The 23,472-nt window shown below is 45.9% G+C and overlaps 1 protein-coding gene across 2 annotated transcripts in view; it reads right to left on the reverse strand.

Moving 5' to 3' along the window:
* Positions 1–3,598: 3,598 nt before the first annotated feature.
* Positions 3,599–23,472, reverse strand: part of LOC126533624 (serine/threonine-protein kinase VRK1-like) — a 42,647-nt gene continuing 22,773 nt past the window's right edge. Inside the window, exons 10-15 of one of the 2 annotated variants that reach the window (XM_050180786.3) lie at positions 18,678–18,736; positions 12,491–12,666; positions 10,947–10,991; positions 9,393–9,648; positions 8,583–8,843; positions 3,599–4,316 (exon numbers count right to left, since the gene is read on the reverse strand). In XM_050180786.3, coding sequence (XP_050036743.1) covers positions 4,231–4,316; positions 8,583–8,843; positions 9,393–9,648; positions 10,947–10,991; positions 12,491–12,666; positions 18,678–18,736 — 883 coding nt within the window. In that variant the 3' untranslated portion in view covers positions 3,599–4,230. The remainder of the gene's footprint in view (positions 4,317–8,582; positions 8,844–9,392; positions 9,649–10,946; positions 10,992–12,490; positions 12,667–18,677; positions 18,737–23,472) is intronic. The other variant, XM_050180787.2, reaches the window with a different exon arrangement.

Here is a 23,472-nt window from a genome sequence, read left to right on the forward strand (position 1 = left end):
CCGTGGCGCTAGTAGTCAGCTATTATTAAGCAGTATTTCAAGTTTCCGAACGAAATTACGCTTTTCTTCCAGACAAAGAACAATTTGTAGATTACCTACCGAACTATCGCAGCCGACACGGATATCAACTACACATTATTACTCGTACGCTAACATTATCCACCATGGAACGATGTATCAGAGACAAAACGCTGACAGTTTGCAATAGTTTTCCACTAAAATTGTACGAAACTCTACGCTAGAGACTGCGTGGTTAACTAAGTTGCTAAGCCGATTGGTCAAGTAAGGGCAGCATGGGGGAAGTCTCAGCCCTCTGCGTTCAGCAGAAAGAGAAGTTCGAAATGCTGAGTTTCAGCAGAACAATTCTAATGGCAACCACCCGAGAGACATGCGAATTTCTACCCACACTAACTGCTAATAGATTACGTATATTGTTAGGACAGCGTTTTTATTCCACCCGAATGCACAAGTGCTGTTGGGGAAGAATGGCATCAGGTATGGTAGTGCCATGGGACTTGTTGGGGTTGGTGCTTGCTTACTGACAATGTGGCGCGAAGGCGCAATTACAAATAAGAGACACAAGTACGCTGTGACCTGTATCTGCGTTTCTTCTTTGTAATTGTGCCTTCGCGCTACGTTATGTCGGTAAATAATACTGCAAGCGTGCTATATAACCGTTGTCGGTGCCCTTTGATCCAACAGTTGCCAGGACAGACTAGCTGGTACATTACATTCCGTTCTTATCAGCCATTCCCTACTGAACATTCATTTTTTTTTTTTTTGTGCGCAGCTCTCGGGCGCCCGTTTCTGCGCTGAGCGTCGGCGTCCCTCGGCGTAACCAGCAGGCGAACAATGGAAGAGCGAGTGCGGAGCGCAGCGGGTGATGAAAGACGGCGACAGCGAAGAGAGTGCGACAAGGAAAGCGGAAGAGGACATGGCGAAAGCGTGAGAAGCGTATGCCGCGCAACACGGTTTCTGCGGCGACGATCGCTACGAGATGGCACCAGGAGTAGCACGCCTCTGTTCACCGATAACACCATCGCTAAGGCACGCGGCAAGAACGTCCGTCGATGCCATATATGAAAACAAAGCGCTGCATGAGCGGTCTGTCCCGAGTGTATCTTATACACTCGTGACGTGGCGCCACCTCCTCACCATTGGCTGCGCTGTCACGCCCGATGACGCACGAACTAAACACACCTTCACTTTTTCGGGAGTTCGGGAAGCGAGCTCGTCTGAAGCACAGAGCCCCAGGTTCGATTCCCACCAATGCCGAAACGTACCACTCTTTATTCAATGCCCTAATTTACTTTGTTCAAAAGGACCGAAGTGAGAAATTTGAAGTCAATCCGATCAATTCTTGACGCGTTTCTCTCTGCACCGTTGGCAACTTTTGGTACCATCGTTAGGTCACGCCGCCGACTACGACGGGTTTTCGCGCAATGGGACATATAACGCATTCGCATGAGTAAAATATCCGGGGGAAGATACATATATCGGCGTGTATTTTGTACAGTAATAAATGGCAGGTTATCGATATCCTCGACTACATAGGTTACATTGAAGTCCTAGACCAACCCAAGGACGACAGAACAAACAAAGAGACATACATTAGGGGTCAGGTATTGCTTACTGTAGTCTGAATGCAGTAGCAAATATACAATACTGTCGAACTCTGAGAGGAAGAAAGCAAGAAAGCGGGGATTGGAGAAATGGTATGGATGTCAAAAAGGGAAACTCCGGCGATTTTTTTATGCCCACTGACGTCAATAAAATTTTGAATATATGTTCTCTTTTGCATTCCGATTATCCGTGCCGAACTATATGGCCGCAAGTCATTTAGATTTCCCGAAAATAAATTTTTAAAATTAGTTGCGTTCCCGACTTTATACTGGCCACCCTGCGTTTGCGACATCAGAGACTACACCACACTGTCGCTTAAATTGCCGCTGTCTAGTTCGGAAATTCTGCAAAAGCTCCCTGTGTCGTCAGGAGACATCAGCTTTGCTTCTTTGGTGTTAGCGCCACGTGAACTGCATGTTTACGTTATGGCAGTGTAAGATGCCACTAACTCATTGTGACGTCACACGAAGCAGCTGCCCATTTCGGTATCTCGTTTACTGGTTATTTAACATCGCTGACGAACTCAAAGCAAATTGAACCAACCTACAGGTGACAGGGCCGCCAATGCCATTTGAAAATGACAATAACCTAATATCGTTAAAAATATGCCGGAGTTGCCCTTTAAGAGCCATTGCATTTGCTCATTTCAGCGACGGCACCCACGAGGCAAACTTTCATACATAGGCACCTCTCGCAACTGCGTTTTGGCATGCACACACACACACACACACACACACCAATAACTGGTGCAGTTTGTGGGGATGCGCGACTCTCATGCCTCCCCTGAGATCTAGTTTTCCCGCATAGCTCGTCTCCTGCAGGGCGACTTCGCCCGTCGCGTGGCCTGGCGCCCGCGGCGGTCGGAGTGGTTGAAGCGCAGTGCGAGAGATGGCGCTAGTGTTGCGCTGCGGCGAGGTTACTTGGGCGCCGGAAGACAAGGGGCTGCCTCTTTCCCGGCGGGTCGGCGAACAGCGTGGTCTTTGGTTCGAGATCGTCGGCGGGCGCGGACGTCCGCGCGCGCGCCGTCCGATGCTTCTGCGACACCGTCTCGCGTGGCCGCCTTGGACACCATTCGCGTGACCGTACACGCCAACGACCAGGCGTTGGGATCCAGCATGGGGCGAACATATTCGCTCGTTTTGCGGTCGCGGTAAGTCGGACTCCTAGATTTGTCGCGCGCCCATCAGCATGTTTTGGGGATAGCAACTCGGCTAGCAGGCATTGATCTATGAAAGGTGCAATAAATGCCCTTGTGATTGTTTGCACTACTGTGTTGTCATTCCTTTGTCCCAAGAGTACGGAGGAGAACCCCGTATCTCCCACATGTTACAGAATGTTAATCCATTGGGTCAAACGAATGAATTTCAGCCGAGGGAAATAAAACGTTACATAGATTTATGCCAATTAAGGAACTCTTACACTCATAGTAAAAGTTTGCACCCTTTGGGGGTTGTCCCGCAACGACGTCATTGGCCTTGCCTCCTTTTCCTTTCTTGAAAAATCTGCATTGGATACTTTCCTGTCGAGAATAACAGGTTACGAAAACGCGCAGGCCGTTCGCAACCTGGAAGTACTTGTCTCGCAGCATTTAATGAAATAGCAAGATAGACACAGAAAAAAAAAAAAAAAAACTGGGCTTGTAGAGTTGCCCGATACGGATGCCTTTGATAGAATCGCATGAGATTATCGACAGCTTGATTAAACATTGTACGGCGCAGGGCATTTTGTTGAAGGTAAACGAATGCATACTACGGCAAGCTTTTGCTTCCCTTTCACAAAACGCACGAAGACAAAGTGAAGACAGCAAATACATATATATATATAATTCTTTTTTTTTTTGCACAGAACTTCATGACCCTGAAGTAAGCACTAACCTTGAAGAAACATTACAGGAGTGGGAAGCCTAGTGACGAGACAACTTCTGTAGCACCATACTTAACTAAACACCACAAGGACACCAGGCAAGAAACAAGAATGCCAAGGCTAGCAGGTTTTTATTTTCTTAAAAAATGAGCTACTTCGCTGACAAGAAAAAAAAAAAACACAGGGAGGGGAAATAAAAAAATGTAAACACGTAAGAAATGCAATGGTGTGCCTCGGTGACACAAAATGAAATGCCAAATGCCCCACATCTATGTACAACTACGGGCAAGACGTTTGTACAAGACCACTGCAAACGACCCAAGCAAATGGCAGGTGACTACACGGAAAATAATAAAAAAAAAGTAAAAAAAAAGGTGGGAAAGGGTGTGAGACAGCTCACACACGTTTAAGATGAGGAAGAAAGAGTGACAGAAAGAAAAAAGAAAGGGCAGGAAGGATCCTGCTGCAGAGAGCTAGGTCTGGGGAGCTAAGAAGAATGGATGGGGTTCGCTTGTCCTCGATTTAAAAACAGTTGCGGGCGCGCCACAGAAGCAGCACAACAGTCTGTACACGCTGGCAAACGTGGCTGTGAAGAAACTTGGCTGTGGAGAGGTTGATGAAAGCCTCAGGGAACGTGGTGACCTTTTTGACGTCTCTCGCACACAAGTGCTCGTAAACCATTCACACCTTTCCTCTTGCAACGCCATGACTCCGTGCCGAGCACCGCCTTGACCGTCTCTCCCTTCAGAGTGCATTGTACGGCTCGGTCTGACAGCCAGTGGTACGTAGGGGACGCCTTCGGGCCATCCGGTCGTTCTTCGGTCGTGGCACTGAAACCAGAGTGGGGTTCATCGTCACAAAATGTGGCCATACCGCTTGACACGGCAAAAAAAAGTGTGCCCGATTCTCGAGCCACGTAAAAAAAAGCACTGACGAAGCAGCACAGAACTATTTTGTACAGCAATACCTTGATCATGCGGATCTCTTTGGCTTTCTGAAAATGTACTTATTTGGCGAAATTCGCACGACCCACAACAAACCACAATTGCAGCACTAAAGTTGAGGAAACAATCTGCTTTATTTACAGCGGCAACTTTCAGCAGAAATCCTCACTGGCTTTTAGACCGTTATTTCCTTGTGAAGTCAATGCCTCCGGAATGCTCTAAAATTCTACACTTATTCCAACAATGGAGCACACCAAATCGACAACTTACCTTGACTTCAGAACTCCACAGCCACTGAATAAAAATGACCCCACTGCCATTCAATGGTGCTGCTTATGTGTATACAAATCAGAACATCTTGCAAAATTCTTCTGACTGCCATTCCAAACCATAAAAGTGAGTAAAGCCCTTGATGACTATTTTCTCCGGCTTCAGTTCATGCAGCCAGAGGTGAAGGGAGAAGTCTTGCGAAGAAAATTCTCATAGGACTGGGAAAATAAAAAAATGTGCATTTGTTCACGCTAGGTTGCACAAGCGATAATGTGCGTTTCCAATGTGTTCTGCATTCTGATGTTTTACGCAGTGTCAGGCTTAGCAAGTCAACTGCAGAGCCAAGTGTTCATTCTAGCCGCCACATTCTTTATTTGTTAGTAGAAAAGAACCTCATGCATGAGGAAGCCATTCCCATTACTAGAACCGGCAGAAAAGTTCAATGGCAGCAAGAATAAATAGGAGGAGAACCCTGAAGAGGCCTGGGAACTTCCAAGTGACGAACCGATCAAGGAGGGCACCCAGAGGACGGCCAAATCCAGGGCTCCCTAACCAATCAAGCAGAGAGAGAGAGAGAGAGAGAGAGAAACTCCATATGCAGGAAGGATAGGAGGCAGGAAGAAACAAGTGCACAGACAGTTCACCTAGATCAGGGGTCCCTTGTAACCCATCTTTGTGAGTGATCAAACCTAAATATTCTGCCCAAAATATTTTCCCAAAGGCAATCAAAAAGTTACAACCCGTGAAATGTAGTTTTACGATTTTATTGGCAATGATTCCACAAAGTCTACAGCTGCCATGAACCTTGGTTAACAAATAATTATCACTTTGCCTCTAACCTAGTTTCAGATTGTGAAGTCCTTCCCTGCCGAATTAAAGATAGCTGACGTTAGCCACCAGCTGGAAATGGCGCAGAAACCTGAATCTTGAGAAGCGATGCCTGAGCATGACCTACAAGATCAGGTGACACTCGCAGCGTGCCAAGAAATTCTGAAGCCACATTCCAGTCATATTTTTGTTACATCCCACGCAACCACCAGCGTCACTGCTATCAAAGAAAATTAAAACAATAATGGCAAGCTTCGGTTGATAGCTTATAATTAATCTGCAACCAATAAAGACAAAGTGAAACTTTGCTGCAGCAGGCCCTGCACAGTGTATCAAAATGCTGACTTAAGGTGGAAAACAATGCGAAACCCATGATTACGTGTTTATATGCCGGAGTGAAGTTTCAGCTGTCGATTTATAACCAATCACTATTTAATAATTAGCCATACTAAATAAGTTTTAACATTTATTATGTTCCAATATTGCTTGACAATTTCCCGTTTGAGCACTACAGGGTTAGATAATGATGTTTGGTGCATACCACAGTTTCGTACAAAAAACCACAAAAGGAAACTTTGCAGCCATACTCATTTGCAATACAAATTTGCACTTGCTATACAAATGATCAGAAAAAAACAGTAGCCTTCGGATAATTTGACTGGTTATTCCGATACCAACTTTACGTTGCAGCTGGCACCACTGCATTCTTACGGGCCCAAATTTTCATCATTTCGATACTAAAATTGGCCTTTGGCAGATAATTTGAAGTTGACCAGTCAGCATGCATGTGCGTGACCCCAATAGTGACCCCCTTCTGTGGCAGCACATCTTGTCGGAGCATAAGAGACTGAATGCATTGAACACATGCCATCTCTTGTTGAAATGCCTATTTCCGGTCTGCTCTAAAAGACAATGTAATAAAGGTAGCTCACACCATTTGTTTACATTACCTGCCAGTTGTGTGCATCTCAAATTCTGCATCTTCTTTTAACTTGACCCGCGGAATAATTAGATCAATTTCGTCTTTTCTGTCAGGGACAAATGAATGGAAGTCGACTGTACATGGACTTGCTCATCTCGAGTGATTTTTGTGGTGATATTTGTTGCACTTTACCTGTAAATGTCAACGAATCGTGGTTGACCTAACACAGGAAGGAACACACATACGCATGGCCATTGCTACAAGCTGCATCTGTAACAATACAAAAGGATGGACACTTGGGCAAGTTGGTACGGTAACATATTCTTGGTTTGCAGTGCGAAGTGACACAGATGAAGACTAGAAGATGACAGGACGAGCGTTAACTCTCACCTAAATGTTTATTGAAACTATCAACATGTATATAAGTGATTGCAAAGACCGTTGCGAACAAACATGACAAGGTCTAAAGACCATCAGTTACCAATACTTCAAACATGACCAATTTGCAAAGTCACCAAGCAATTTGAAGCAAGGCGGACGAAGTTGAGGCAAATCCACACATTTTACATGTTACGCCCATGCTGGCAGAATTGATAGGAGGCAGGAAGATAATGCGACTTGCACAGACACAAACACCAGAGTTCGCTATAGTAATTTTTGTAGGATACATTATGGTACAGACAAAAATAATTTTTGTAGTATACATTATGGTACAGACAAAAAAGCTATCGAATGCAAATGAAGGTTCAGCGCAGAAGAACTCTGGGGAAAAGCCATGACCAGGTTGCCAGTGAATTATTGGGTCATTTCATATTAAGGAAAGAAGAGCGCAATGTGTCAGCGTTCCCTCGATATCCCTGTACAACCGAAACCCGCGATAACAAAATCCCGCAACAAAAAAATTCTCGCGACAATGAAATGTTTTCATATCCTTGGCAAACGCCCGTAGGATTCAGTGAATTTCGTACCCCTCGACAACAAACTGTTGCTTTACTACAATCCCGCGTTAACGAAATTTGCTGGAACGCAACCCCGCGTATTACCTACTCGTGCAAGGCTAGCAGGCTCAAAAATATGCTCAAATGCGATTGCTTTGCACAAACATTGCGTGCGCTGGAAACACGTCTTGGCCGCCACCTTGTTTGTTGATCGCCCATTTGATGCGGCACGCGTGTTGCTACCAGCATGTGACGACGGTTTTTGCACACCTAGTGCAGTGCGTAATGTGCGCCTTGTCCAGGAAAATGCAGCAAAAACAAGGAAATCCATGTCCTGCCGATGTGGAATTGTGTATGGTGCTTGAGATGGCGGTCACAGCATGGAGTGCCACGCATTGGGCTGTGATTAGGCGGTCGCTTGGGAATACCCATCCCTGGCTTCAAGAACACCGATTTTGGTGCCACTCGACAGGCATCGCGTGCAGACTAGACGCCAGACGTAGATTTGCGGCAAGGGGCCGTAATATCAATCGATCGCCTTCGAGTATGCGAGATACAATCACTTTCGCGCTCGGCACCAGACGCGTGAGCACCTACGGATGACGACAAGCGTGCACTGGAGAAATGCTGCTGCATGCACTAGAAAACACTGTTGCTCTGCGCCCGGTGCCGAGTTACGCGAAATCTCGCAAAAATGATCGTATCTCCAAAATCAGTAGACCACTCAATATCAATACTGCTCCACGGCAGTGCTGCCACAGCTGATAGACGCACGCGGCACATTTTGTGCTGTCAGCATTGCGGTTCTGTATACTTGAGCAAAGCTTGCCAACGTAGGCTAACAGAATTTTGACAGTAACGTTTCCGTCTTGACGCATTATGTATCTGTGCTGTCTCATTTGCAACAACGAAATTCTCACGAAAGCAAATTTTTTCGCATTCCCGGCTGATTTCCTTACTGCGAGGTTCAACTGTAGTTTTTTTAGATACAGCAGCCTAAACAATATGGAGCTTATACGGTTGCTGTCTTTTGCGTAAACTTTCTGCATGCATGCATGTGTGTGTCCAAAGTTTACTTGTGTAGGTTTCAAACTACCAAATCAGTTGTGAGTTGGCGCCTTAACCCTGTTCTTGTGAGCGTCTTAGTTTGCACTGTTCTTAAGCTTGGAACAAAGACAGCACGGGACGGCTCACCATTGCCGTTGTCAGCTTGCACAGCACGGTCACAGGTTTGGACTGGAGAGAGGGGACCGTCTGCCCAGGACGGTGACGAGCAGTGGTTCGCAGGTGGCGAGGTACTTGAACGCTTCCGGCCGTTGCCGCCCGAAGGCAGCAGGCCTTCCTGCTGTTGAGCCAACAGTGCCTGCTTACGCTGCAGCACCTCCAGCATGGCTGGAGTGGGGTTGTCCATACCCATGCTGTTGCTGTCCTCACAGAAGCCGTTCTTCCGAGAGTCTGCATTTCGTGTTGAATTAAGAGATTAAATTCTGGGGTTTCATATGCCAAAACCACGACATGATTATGAGGCATGCTGTAGTGGGGGGAGTCGAATCGTACTGGATCATACGGTTGTGGTATCACCGTGCCTCTGTGTGCAGGAAATGCTCAACGCTGGAAAGGTTGATGCTAACGATTATACTGTCATGAGGCAGTGACAGGGCTGGCTAAAGGGGCAGCCCTGAAAGCTTTTTCTCTTTTTATTGAACTCAAGAAATGCATTGGGAGCTAAATTGTGCCGTTTCAGAAATGCCTCACCGCAAAGAAGTACTTCAATGTGTTCAGCAGAACCAAAGTTATGGCAATTAAAGATAACCTTTGAACCCCTTTGCGGCGTTGATTTTAACCCACACACACACATACACACACACAATGCTGTTTCCCAGTTACTTATTCAAAAAGGTTCTTGCATTATGAATGAGTGAACACGGCATAAACAATCAACACACGAGCTATCCTAGGACGACAAAAAAGTAGTAGGGCTGTTGGCCCCGCGCTCAAATTTACCTTTAGAACTTGTCCTACCCGAGAGGGATGAAGCCGCTTTCTTTTTCGGCATTTTCGGCTCTGGATCCAACTTTGCGAGGCTGCTGAGGCCCGAGGCAGACTTCGTGGCCGCAGGCGACCGGCGGTTGTTTTTCCGGGCTGGAACCGCACGGCTGCGAGCAACCTTGGTTGCCGGCGGTTTTTCCGCAATGTTCTCGCTCTCACTCTCGTCCGCGCTGTCTTCGGCGAGGATAATTTCTTGAAGCACCGGTTTCTTCTAAGGCGGGCGGGAAACAAAGAAAAAGAAAAAAAGAAAAAGAAAGGTGGGCAATGAGAGACCGGAAATGTCAAATCGACAAGGACTTGCACTATTTCATTTTCCATTTAAGACCCTAAAAGGGAACAATGAATCTTTTAGACCGATGTGGCATTCTTTTACAACTCAATGTTGGCAAATTTCATGGCAATAGATTGATTATTAAAAGAGAAGATGAAGGTCAAAGTTACACCTTTTAAAATTTTGCACCAATGCCCCACGCCACCACGCTGTTGCAGTATGACAAAAGTTCTACGAGGTTCCTCTTACATATTCAGTTGCACAACTACCTTTTATGTCACGTAATGTGGCTTCAATACTTTTGACAAAGAGTAGCGGAAACACTGACACGAGACACCAAACTTGCTAGAAAATTTGCCGCATTTTTTTTATGCGCAATTACATAGACTGCATAACATAAAACTAATACAGGTGTCTGCCACTAACTTATACCCTTTAGTGTTGGGAATTCCACAAGGGCCTTTTACAAACTTAGCGCAAATTATCTGCTGTTAAAAGTGGACTAATTTGGATGCCTTGTCAAGGGGAAATAGACTGAACAGGAGTGTATCACACAACAGTAACAACTTCAGACAATCTTAGGGTTGTGCGAAAAGTGTTTTCATGATACCAATTCATACATGAATTCAATAGTGATGGCCCCAAATTCAATATTCTTCAAATGGTCTCCAACACAAAGCAGACTTTTTACTCAAGTGTTCCAAGTATACTACGTTGACTCTCTTTGTAACAATATTGAAAATGTACATTGAAGCTGAGATGCTAGGGTTTGCTCGAAGAATAAAGAAACAGCCGAATACAGCCCGATAATGCTTTTTAACAAGGCTTGATTGGCATGCTTGACAGGTGCAGATCCCATTTCCAAAGGACAAGTGGGAAATAGTTGACAGGAGGGAGAGAAAGACAAACAATGGAGACCCAGATAAAAAGAACCAGGAAACGAAGTGTTTCAGTGCACAAAAAAAGCCTTGGTAAGAGAAAGCCCGTGCTATGGGAAAGCAGGCAAAAGCTTCTGCTCAAAGGGGTCGGTTAGGATGCGCAAAGAGCACAACGCAATGTTATGCCTAATGGCCGTCTAGTGGTAGGCATCACCGGCGAGAGCAGAAAAGCACGATTAGGCTAAACTAAGTGCACAACGAAACAGATCAAGCAGCAAAGCTACCAGGGCATTAGGTGAATGTGCTTGTGTAACAGTAGCGTCAACAAAGATTTCTTTGAATGGGTAGTTCAAAACTTACAGATTGACACTTTCCCATGAGCTCCATAGAGGCACAGAAACACACCTATATCATGGACAAAAAAACGTGCACCCACACAGAAAAAAAAAAAAAGTGTGAGGAAGAACTTTAGTACTAACTCTTACGACATTGATATCATCACAGCAGATGCGCCACTTGAAGGCTGAAAATCAGCCCAGAAATCGTATTTTCAGACTCATCTTCGCGCGTCCGAGACTGAGACCCTGCTGCACCAATCTACAAATTTTAGTTTCAAAGTTACATTTTCTTTCCCACATTATTAACATATCCCTCACTTGGAAAGTAATTGAAATTTCCAACATGACCCATTTGAAATGAGCAAATCAAATAGGCAGGGGGCATTTGATTTGTTGACGTCTTCGAAACCATTCGCACACCCCTACTCATCACATGGTCTTAGATGTCAGCACGACATGTGTCTGGCAAAATAAACTTTTAGCCTCCGCGTGCACGCACTATTGTTGTCACCAATTCGACATTTCAGCTGTAAAATTCACAACACAGCTCACATATCAAGTCTTGAATGCCTCTAAGGGACATTAATAACTGCTTCTCCCAGCTACATCCTAATTTTCCTTTAAGATTTCACCCTCTCCATATTCTTTTTTTTTATGCTGGCTGTGCTTCTACTGCAAGTAATGCACCGAGTTTGCTTTTGGAATATAGGCTTTTATGACAAAGAGTACGTCAGCGAGTAAAGCTGTTAAAATAATTATCACTGGCAGCTTCCCTTCCACACCAACACACCCAACAGTTTTAATGGTTACCATAGTATCACCACTATGCATTATCTACAGGACTTGATTGTAAAGGTTGGTGGTATCAGCATTGCACTACCCTGATGCCAGGCTGTGAAAAAATTTCAGCGACGTCATGACATGGAAAGAGCGCATCGATCTCAACTAATTTTGAAGGATAATTCTGCATGGACTGCAGGTTGAAAGGTGCTAGAATTTCGCAATCCTTCGTAGTCCACATTTGGAGTGCCTTGCTGGCATGGTTACTCCATCAATAATTATTTGCGGGCCCGACTGTTGGCCTGCTTCGTGTACTGAATGCCAGAGGCCAATGGAAGGCGACAGAACGCTCGATTTACAGAGTTGCTGCCAATCATAGGGAAAATTTGCTTCCACCAGAGGTGAGAATAACTTGCACCATGAGACTCTTGTCTGGCATGAACAGTATTCTTTCAATGGGAGTACTTAATTCTAGCTTGACAAATCAAAGCACCAACACTCAATGCACTGTTTTAGGCTCTAGGCTACAAATCACATTCTCCAAAGCAGTACTGCATGCACTGGACTCGTTTAAACGAGACGTACAAGCCCCCACACAATCGCAAGAGTTTGGGGACCTATGGTGCCGTGAAAAACGTGTGCATACTTGACCATGCCCAGCAGCATGGCTGTGCACCTAAATTCCTCTCTCTACTGCTGTCACACAGTTTCTTATCTTTTGCTCACGATGGTATTGCCTACGTTTTCAACTTTCAAAGCAGTCGCGAAATCCAGCTTGGCACAAACCTTTGGCGAGGACGAGTTGCGTCGCGGGGTCCTTGGCGGCGTGAACACTAGCCTGCCATCGGGCTTGAAACCAGCCGCCTGGATGCCCTTCTCCAAGATCCTCTTTAACCGCTTGTAGTCTGGCGTGTCCTCAAACTTCATGGAAGCCACGTACTGCAGGAACTCTGTGATGCCGCCTGCACAAGACACGGTGATCTGGGAGAGCACTTTCAGACACCTATAGTGCGTGAGCTGCAGTAGATTAGCTTCTCAAAGCGCAATAACTGCGGCATTATGTATAGACCTGCACCGAGCGCCAGTACAGCGCGATACCTTAGCATAGAAAATTCAGCAGCTTGGGTGAAACAACAGTGCCCTGGTCAGGCAAAACTTTGCTACAGAATAAGTGTCGTACTAACACAGTTTAACTTATTACAGTAAAACCTCGTTAACCCGTACCCACTCAAACAGAGTAGTTTCGTTTCAAAAGTAGTAAAGTCAAATCCCCGAGTCAGTGGCCGCTGAACATAATGTGTTTTGCATCCGCATAAACCGTACCAGCTTACTGCTTACATATCAGTTAACAAGTAGTGTTTCCGCTTTTTGTCATGCAGTCAAGATGGTAGGCCCGCGCGGCAGAACAAGCCTCAGATCAGAACGGCCTCCACGCACAAATGCAGAGGGCGCTTGGAGGGGTGAAGTCACATCAACATAATTTCAGCGCCGTGCCAGAGAATGTTGCGGCTTGTCTTGTGACGTCGTGCAAGCTAGGACTCGCGTCATGCTGAAGCTGGGACAAAAACCGGCTGCTAAGCACAGAAGGAAAATTGGACATTGTTAGTGCTATTAAATGCGGCACAAAGTCGGTGCTGGCACGCGAGAGAGATCTACCGTTGACTACGGTGTCAGTGTGTGGCAGTTGGAATGCAAAGGAGCAGTTGCTCGGCAGTGATGCTGCGCTTGTGAAAATATGTTGGCTACGAGGTTCGACTATTCACCACTGTTGCCTCTGTTATTGCCGGAGTGTCGCCTAATGATAGTGATGAGGACAACATGGAAAGCAACAGCATGGGCAATTCAGCCCTGACAGTGGCAGAAGCTACAAAAGTAAAATGAACAAAACTGGGTTCAAGCAATCTAATTTGATCAGATGGACTGGCTCATGCTTTTCCCTGCAAGGTTACAGCAAAGGCAACACAATCGCACTTTCATCGCACCCTCATGCGGTGTTTGCTGAGAAGAGAGAAGGGGCTGGCGGGAAAAGCTGGCTTGCAGCTTAAGGGGGATGTGGCTTTGAAAATTAGCTTCCTTAAACCTGACCTTAAACATGGAGATCTCAACAGTAGGAGCAGAGCGTGGCACCGAGGAGGAGGAAGTGCGGCAAATGCAATGTGTTGTTGACGTTGTCGAACTAGCCAAGCCACCACATCTGTACACCGCTGCGTTCAAATGGAGCCCTCAGCACGATCGATGTATGCAGCCATAGTGTGCAGCAGTCGGGAACGCCCATCGTGCCACCGCTATCTTCGAGGGTGTTGTGGGAAAGCTCACTGCCTGCCAACAGAGCGCGCCTGGTCTGGGGGTGGTGGAGTTCCAACATATCCATTTTACGTCCAATCTCATTCGCAATAAACTAAAAATGCATGCGATTTTCCAGGTGATGTAGAAAGTGTTCGGTATACACAATAATTTGATATATGCGTGTACTATATACTGAGGTTTGACTGTACGTAGTCGCGCAGTCGATGTGCTTATTCACACAATCCAAGGTGCCGACGCACGAAATTCCTAGCTGCAAGCTTGAGGAGTCGACACTGAATGTGCTTAGTCACGCAGTCGGAGGTGCCAAAGCGCGAAATGCCTAGACACGGGCTTGGAGAGTCGACGCTTGATGTACTTAGTCACGCAGTCGGAGGCGTCGATACACGAAATGATTAAGCAATGGTCCAATAAGTCAGCACGCGATGTGCTTGATCACCAAGTCAGACTCTCCTATGCGCGAAATGCTTGGTCAAGAATTCCCAAACACCGAGTGTTGAAAGGCTTAGCCGCATGTCCAAGGATTCCGCGGGCGAATCTTGGTCGCGATGTCTGAGACGTTCACAAATGTTGGGATCGGCCACGCTACTGCGATGTCTGCGTAGCGCCCGTTTTGACACTTCCGAGATTACAGCAAATGGAGACGTCCAGACTCGCGAGGTGCAAAGAGCCGAGCAGATGACATGAGCACAGCCAATCACAAACTCCAGCACGACCGTCAATAATTTGCTTCTTGTGTGCTTATGTCTGCATGGAAAAGATAGCTGAAACGTCAAATTTGAAGACGGGGAAATGCGCTTTCCAACGCGACCAAAATGGTGGCGCTCGGTTTCGTCGTTCCAGAGATATTGTGGCTTGAAAAATGCTGTTATTGATTTCTGCGAAATTTTTCGCCAACTTGGCTGATAAAACATATTTTAGAGCACTTCCACATGGTTTACAGTGGCAGTGATGATATTTTGGAATAAGACAGAGTTATAGAAACTGAAAATTTCAGTTTCAAAAAGCTATTTTTTCGTGGCATTTTTTGCAATGCGAAAGCCATGCCCTCCCTTTAAGGGGAGACGTGGGTCCCAAAACTAACTTTGTTAATCTTAGTGTGAATGGGATGATATTTAACAGTATTGTTGAGCTTTTTCTGCTGATTGCAAATATCTAATTAGATTTTGTATATCTTCATTAGAACAAATGATGCAAAGTTTTTAATACAGAAATTCAATCAATTTCTTACGGGACTTTTCAAAAACTTATCTTTGTCAAAAGGAAAAACAAAGTATACGGCCAGAACGCCAGAGAGTAGCTCTAGCCGGTGATGCTATTTTTATTGTTCTCAGTGCAATTATAATGCAAAAATACCAGATGTAAACATAATTTCAATATTTTTGCTAATTTTCATTTGTATTTAGTGGCAATTAAACTTTAGCCGGCAACGTTAGAAATAAATAAATAGCATCACCGGCTAGATCCATTCGACACAAATATATTGATACCAAACATTTTGCTGGTACTTAGAAAGAACATATGAAGATCCCCCGTAAGGCAGTGTGCGGTGTCCAAAAAAATGAAGCTGAGAAAAACGAGTTTGAACTTTCAGTTCACTATAACTTTTAATGGACTAACAATATGGCAATATAAATTGCACCACCATGTAGCCCTGTCTTTCAGCAACAAGTTCATGACATATATATCGCCATTTTGCAAAAATAACATTGAGATATTGGTTGCAAAATCATGCATAGTCACTGAAAGCAATGCCAGAAAGCTAGCACCACGAGCTTCACATTCCTATTTTAATTCCTTGTTGTACAGAAGGCACACAAATGGCATCCCTATGCAAATAAAGTTGCGCAGAGTTCATGGCCACAACAAAATATGTCCTTTCCACAAAGTTTATGGCTACAACAAAAAATTTGGATCAAATCCCAGTGGTGGTCGCCATATTTCAATGGAGCTGAAATGCAAAAAAGTTCCTTTGCTTGTGTTGTGGCGCTTCCCAAGTGGTCAAAATTGGTCCAGGATCATATCACGGTTTTGGAACGTAAAATCCCAGAACTCAAATTAAAAAAAAAAAATTGTTTTGCACACTCTCACAATTGTGCATTCAGCAAAAGGTCACACCTATACCTATAAAAGCCCAGGACTGTAGGCAGAGTCTGTTGGTGGCATGTGCCTCTTTGCAAGCTTGTTTATCAAAGCATTTCTGTTTTTGTGATCCTTGTTGGACATGTGAAGCCTCCGACGATCCTTTCGCGCATGCCACACGGGGAGCACTCCAGCACAAGCTTGGCACAGAGCCCGTACTCCTTGGCGGGGTCCTTCGAAAGCATCAGCGTTTTCTTGGCGCACACGGGACACGGCATAAGTCCAAAAAAGTCTTGCACCACGGATAAATCCACGATCGCAAGTTCTGTTCCGCTGTCGCTGACGTCCTCTTTCGTGTCAACACCCAGCAGCTCAAGCTTTCGCTCCGTTGCAGACTGCGACGCCAGGCGCGTTTTCGCCTTATCGGCGATCGCTGCGCGCTTGCTTCTTTCTTCGGTCGTGAAGAAAACGGTATCTATGCGGTCAGCGGCAACACGCGAGGCGTGGGTGGACGAAGTGTTGATGCTAGACGTACTGGGTTGCAGCTCGGAACTCTATCCGGCAGAATCTTCAGGCAGACCAGCAGCCGGCAACTCCGGGTACACGACAGCATCCGTCTTCTGTCGCGCATTCCACGGCCGCCTTCGCGCCTTGCCGAACGCTTGACGCGTAGTAGTCTTCATACGACGGTCTCCTCCAGCCTTTCGGGCAGCGAAAAAGACACTTTATCGAACGTTGTCGAGAAGCGAGCGGCCGAACATTCACAGCGGCGCGATGAAACCACGCAAACACGCAGCGCGCACGAGAGCGACCAGCCTGTCGGGAACGCGGGAATCAGCACTCAAACGGCGCCGGACCAATAGGAGCGAGGCGCGCGGGGGGCGTGCGTGCTTTGGCCAATCAGCGGCACGGGCGCATCCTTCAGAAATGACGCGATAGCGTCGGTTCCTCCTCACCTACGCCATATTGAACCGGCGCAAAATACGCACAAAGAAAGCAGCTTCCAAACAAGCTCAAAATGGCGCCCGCCGGCCAACGCGTTCGCAAATGACGACGGCGCGAAGTTCGAACATTTTTGGCGATATTTTACTAATTGCGCGGCCACCCTGGCCCGTATAAGTGTTTGTTTTTATTATTTTCCGATTAAATTTAGGTTTTAGATTTCGGGGAGGGATTCTTGAATGTATAAACTTAGCGAAAATGCACTTTTCCGAAAATCGACTTTTTTGCGATTTTTTGACATTTCAAGACCCGCGTCTCCCCTTAAGAGAATTTGAGACTGCTGTCGTCGCTGCTCGGCTGCTGTGGCATTTAATGAAAATAACAGACTTGTAATTTGAAGTAGATACAGTTGACGACCAATAATTCGGACTCCACGGGGAATGTAAACAAGTCCAAACTATCGAATGTCCGAAAAAAACTAATGTATCTTTACGTTTTAAGACCCCTGTGCAAGGAACAAGTGGCCGACGCATTTCTGCATGCACTTCGCTTACGTGCAACCAAGTCCGCCTGTATTTCCTCCAGCTTTGAATTTCGCTGTATGCTGATGCAAGGACTGCAAAGGCTCGAGTCAGATTCGCATGCGGAACGCTCCGCACATCAGCATCCTAGTCAGAGTTGCTGTTTGACGGTGGGAGAATTTGCTCAACTATTTCGTCATCATTTAGTTCGGCACACGACGAATCCACGCTGTCGACGTCTGCAGTCTTCAAATCTAACGGCGGCAGGATTCGGCTCGCTGCAGCCTAGCAGGTCATGAATGATGTCCGCATTTGAACTTGTTGTGGTAGGTGGCAATTCAGTCTCTTCAGTTGTGGAGTTGGGCTCATTTGGACTGCGAGGGCACTGTTGGTGCCATCTGACGCAGCCTATCTATAACTTCCTGAGAACGATTTCTTGGAGCCAGCAGAGCGGTGTATGGAACGCAAACTAAAACAAGCACAGCATGGTAGAACGCTGTCCACAATGCAAACAGAATGGCGACAGCGAGTCATGCACGGGGGTGCTGGAAAAGGATCTGACGATTGCGATGTTGATGCGACCTCACAATTCAGGCAAAGTCTCCAAGGTTGGCATTCACAGGTATATCTCAGAGGCGTAGGGCGGCGACCAAGGCAAGACCTCAGAGATTACCATTTAGTGTAGAATCTGTGAGGCCATACTTGGTGTCTTGTCGAAGTTGCCAGATAAGATGATGGCGGCAGAGTTGGTGCACGGTACAGCCACGGACGGAGTCCGGATAATCGAATGTACAGCTAGCGGCTGTCCGAAATATTGGTCGTCTTTACACATTAAGTCTATGGGGCTATTAGCGGTGCTGCGAAGCTGTCCGAATTACCGAGCATGCCTGGACTGTCAGTGTTCAATCTATTGGTCGCTGACTGTAAATACTGCAAAGTTTTTAGCCCTTTCATCGCACTCTCTCAGAGTTCCGTTTGACAGGTAAGTGGAAGATCTCGCGCTATTTCGGTCAAACAGTACTACTGTTTAGTATGTACTTTTTCCGCATTCCGGCCAACTACAGTATAACGAGGTTTCACTGTATTCCTCTTTAGCATAATAGATAAAGAGAGTCGCAACTCACTTGGAACGTCTCCATGTGGGAAGCATTTGGTCATCAGCAGAGGGATGTTATCCATAAACCTACAAAAGTGAAATGCACAAAACTAGGTTCAAGCAATCTAATTTGATCAGATGGACTGGCTCATGCTTTCCCCTGCAAGGTTACAGCAAAGGCAACACAGTAGCATAATGTACGCTGGCTCCTAAGCACCCCCCCCCCCCCCCCCCCCGAAAGGCGTTACAACTGCTGTTAAATATTTTGCTTTACTGAAGCTGTCACATGTCTGCCTTCCAGGTATGCTTACATGTGCAGTCTAACCTCGATACACCTAACACAGACATAGGGCAACATTGGTTACAGCAAAGTTAATATTTTCTATGTGCATTTAGCAGCAAAAATAGACCCAGCAAGACTAACAAAGAACAGCACATTCTGTATGTGTAGATGCACCTTGGCATGGCTAGCTACCGCCACCACGTTATAAAAAGAATCAATGGAATACCCTCAGTTGGCTAGCAGATTTAGATTCACCTCATTACAGATTACCCACCCTTAATATCAATGTGTATGCTTATAGAAGATGCATTTTTATATATGCGGCAACTTATCTATACCAAGGTTCAACTGTGTTCAAATTAGGCACCACGATGACACAATAAAACCTGCAAATGGTACTTGTGGACTTATTACTCAAGCCTTCAGCTCAAGTACATCATGCCATAATCAGTTACCGCCTGCCTCAGCTTATTAAAGGGACACTAAAGTGAAAAATGATTTCTTCTGAATTAGTAAATTACCGTTCTACAACACCAAAAACACCACTCTTACAAGACGTTTGGTAAGCCAGAAAAAGCGGAAGAACGAAATGCAGGTGGCGACGCCTACTTAAGTTCCCGCACCTGGGGGCTGTGACGTCTCGGATTTTGATGGCATCTTCTAGGGCCTACTAATTATATATAGCGGTACAGATTGACTACATTGTGTTCTAAAGGAACCAGCTATTAAACATGGCAAGTTTCGGGAACCTTTATTCAGCCAACGTGGCCCAAATGCAATAACATACTTTGGAATCCCCGACGTCCCGCTGACGTACCGGCGCTGGGGTTTCGGCTGGAAATTCAAATACTGATACTTGGACTTTCATTTTCTCATCTAATAATCAAACTATTTTTTTGAAATGACTGCCTGCAGGGTTCTCAAACAATGCTTCATTAGTCCAAACCGATTTATTGTTTCACTTTAGTGTCCCTTTAAACAAATCAGACCACCACGTAGAAGAACCCATCATTTCATCTCGCTTTGAACAATTCCTCTTCATTGAAGCCAAGCTGATTGAGCACTACAATGGAGAACCCGTAAGAGGTGCCTATGTACAATATGCCATTAACAATGCCCTGGCCTACTGTTGCTTCAGAGTTCCGGCGCAGACTGTCTTGCTGGCCAACATTGGATACTGACCTAGCTGACACATATCACCACCACGGCTCAATAACTGCTTTGAACAGCTTTGCTGAAAAAAGATTTGAACAGATTTGCTAAAAATAGAAAAGTGTCCCCTAACCAGATTACACGTGGTTACCCCTCACAGTCACACACAGTACGTGACTGCGATTGCTGGAAGCACTTTTTCATAGGGAACACGCAACGACGTGCTACACCAAAAGGCTATAAGGGCATGGTTTAGAAGTGTAGCAGCCAATCTGCTCTAGTGTTGAAAAAAACTCGAAGTGCTGGACAACCTTGTCCTCGTGCATGTTCAATTTGAGGTGGAGTGCAAGTGCAGGAAAGTTACAGAATATGTTATACCGTATTTACTCGCATAATGATCGCACTCGCGTAATGATTGCACCCCTGAATTTTGTCGTCAAAATTCGATTTTTTTTATTTCCCGTGTAATGATCGCACCCTGAACTTGCCGCAGCGATATGTCGTGTGCCAAGTCTAGCTAATAATGATCGCGCTTACCATCTGTCGAATGCTACGCGAACGACTCGTCTGCACGCACCAAACATTCTTAAGTAGATGCCTCATTTCATTACTTTCATCACTTTCCGCACTTCCATGGCAAAAAGACGTACAACCAAACTTGCCTTTATTATGGGTAGGCTTTATAATGGTTGTGGTCAACAAAAACAAAAAAGGCGCCTTTCGATTCTTTTCATCTGCACTCGTGAGCACGCAACAAATTGCGCGCGGCAATCATAGTAGCCACGTTTACACTGATACGTTAAAAGTGTACCCTATTCATACGCCGACGATTTTAAGGGGGGAGGTGGGTCCTAAAATTTTTTTTCTTATTTTTGGGTGAATCTTTAATAAACTCCACTGTCTGGGGTAATTTTTCGTGCTGATTTCAGATCTGTAATTAGATTTCTGATAGCTGTAGCAGTTCAAAAAATATTGAGGTCTGAAGTCAAATTAATTTCAAACTCGTTACGGGGCTTTTTGATGATTCCGTCTTGCTAAACGAAAAACTAAATGCATGACAGCATTGCTAAAGACCTACTGTAGGGGGTGATGCTATTTTTATTCATTTGGAAGCATTTTGCGGACAAGAAAACAATCTTGCATTTATTATGAAATTTTTTTTCTAATTAGCAGTGATTACTATACCTGAATGTAATTTTCATGACGGCGCAAGAGTAATAAAAATAGCATCACCCCCCAGATCATTTCAATACGAATAAAATGATACCACCCTTGTCATTTTTGGCCAAAAACAACCCAGAAAGAACACCCGTAAGGCGGAGTACAGTGTGCAAAAACATCGAACTGAAATAAACACATTTGAAGTTTCAAACAAATGTAGCTTTTGCTGAAGTGAATCTACAGCAATACAAACGGCACCATTTTGAAGCTGTGTTTTGTAAGAATGGCCATACTAAATGTGTGACTGCACACTCTCACAATAATAGCACACTGGCCACTGAACTAGCACAAGAAACTTTATTAGGCACCACGCTCTACAAAGAGCATGGTGCCTGGGTTTCAAACCGAAGTGTAGAACTCTGTATGGGCATGAATATAGTTCCAGTGTTGTACATGCAGGCTGCCTGATTGATAGCAGTCTCCATTACAATCAGTGAGGCACTTTTTTTTTTCATTTGGTAGAATTGAACATGTTACTGAATGAAGGCTCCGAGTGTAAGTAGCCTTCCAAGTCATCTTCACCTGACAGTGGCTGTGGAACTTAGGATCAGAGTCAGTGATAGATATGCAGCTGCTAGGTGCTTTCCAGAATTTTACTTTTGTATGATGCCTCGATCACTTCTGCAGCCAGGTGTGTACCAGCCCAAGGGGCCTAGTGAACAGAGCTCATGATGAGGTTCTCTTTATGAAGGGGTGGTATGACAGATATTGTTACGAGCTATCGTGACAATATGATAATAGAGTGAACGTGCAATGTGCTTGGTTGCGAGTCCGAAGTGCTGATGTGCGAAATGCATAGCTGCAGATACAAGGAGCCGACGCGCGATGTGCTTAGTTGCGCAGTTCAAGGTGCCGACGCGCGAAATGCCTAGTCGCGGGCTCGAGGACTCGACCCTCGATGCGCTTATTCGCGCAGTCCGAATTGCCGACGCGCGAAATGCCTAGTCGCGGGCTCGAGGAGTCGACACTCGACGCGCTCATTCGCGCAGTCCTACGTGCCGACGTGCGAAATTCCTAGCCGCGGGCTTGAGGAGTCGACACTCGATGCGCTGGTTCGCACAGTCGGAGGCGCCGATGCACAAAATGATTAGGGGACGGTCCGAGAAGTCCGCGCGCGATGTGCATGATCGCCGAGTCGGAGGCTCCCTATGCGCGAAATGTTTAGCCGCGTTTCCGAGGATTGCGTGCGCGATACGAATTTGTCACGAATTCGAAACACCGAGTGCTGAAAGGCTTAGCCGCATGTCCGAGGATTCCGCGCGTGAATCTTGGCCGCGAAGTCCGCGTTGCCGACGCTCGGAATGCTTAGCCGCGAGTCTGAAATGTCCACAAGCGTAGGGATCGGCCACGCTACTGCGATGTCCGCGTAGCGCCCGTTTTGACACGTCGAGATTACGGCGAGTGGAGACGCCAAACTCGCCAGGTGCAAAGAGCCGAGCAGACGACGCGAGCGCTGGACCTATGGCGAACCGCACTGGAGTCACGTGGCGGGCGCGGCCAATCGCAGACTCCGGCACGACCTTCAATCATTTGCTTTTTGTGCGCTTGTTTGTGTATGGAGGAGATCGCTGAAGCGGCAACTTTGAAGACTGAGAAATGCGCTTTCCAACGAGACCAAGATGGCGGTGCTCGGTCGCGCCGTTCCAGAGATATTGTGGCATGAAAAACGCTGTTATTTCTTGATTTCCGCGAGATTTTTCGCCACCTTGGCTAATGAAACGAATTTTTAGAGCACTTCTAGGTGGTTTACAGGGATGATATTTGGGTATCACACAAAAAAAGGGTTATAGAAACTAAAAATGTGCTTTTCAAAAAATCGGTTTTCTGGCCATTTTTCGCGATCTAAAACCCGCGTCCCCCCTTAACACAGCTAAGATATTCGCCTACCCTTAGCGGAAACGTGCCGTGCTAGGATAGTAGTGAAGACAGATGCCGCAGTTTCCGCAGCACGCCGGCCATGTGTTTCTATGTCACTGGCAGCTAAGCATGCCCATCTCTGTTTCTGTCCCCTCAAAGTGGACATGGCTATGTTATTGCCGCAAACTTGCCGATATTAACGATATTATTCATCACTGATACGGAAGAAACTGTTTCAATGCACGTAATGTACTCACGAGAAGAAAAAAAAGAGATTGCGTTCGGCGCGTTCGGCTTGCTCCGCCGGCCA

Source organism: Dermacentor andersoni, chromosome 7 (genome assembly GCF_023375885.2).
Source record: "Dermacentor andersoni chromosome 7, qqDerAnde1_hic_scaffold, whole genome shotgun sequence".
In the NCBI taxonomy this organism is placed as follows: domain Eukaryota; kingdom Metazoa; phylum Arthropoda; class Arachnida; order Ixodida; family Ixodidae; genus Dermacentor; species Dermacentor andersoni.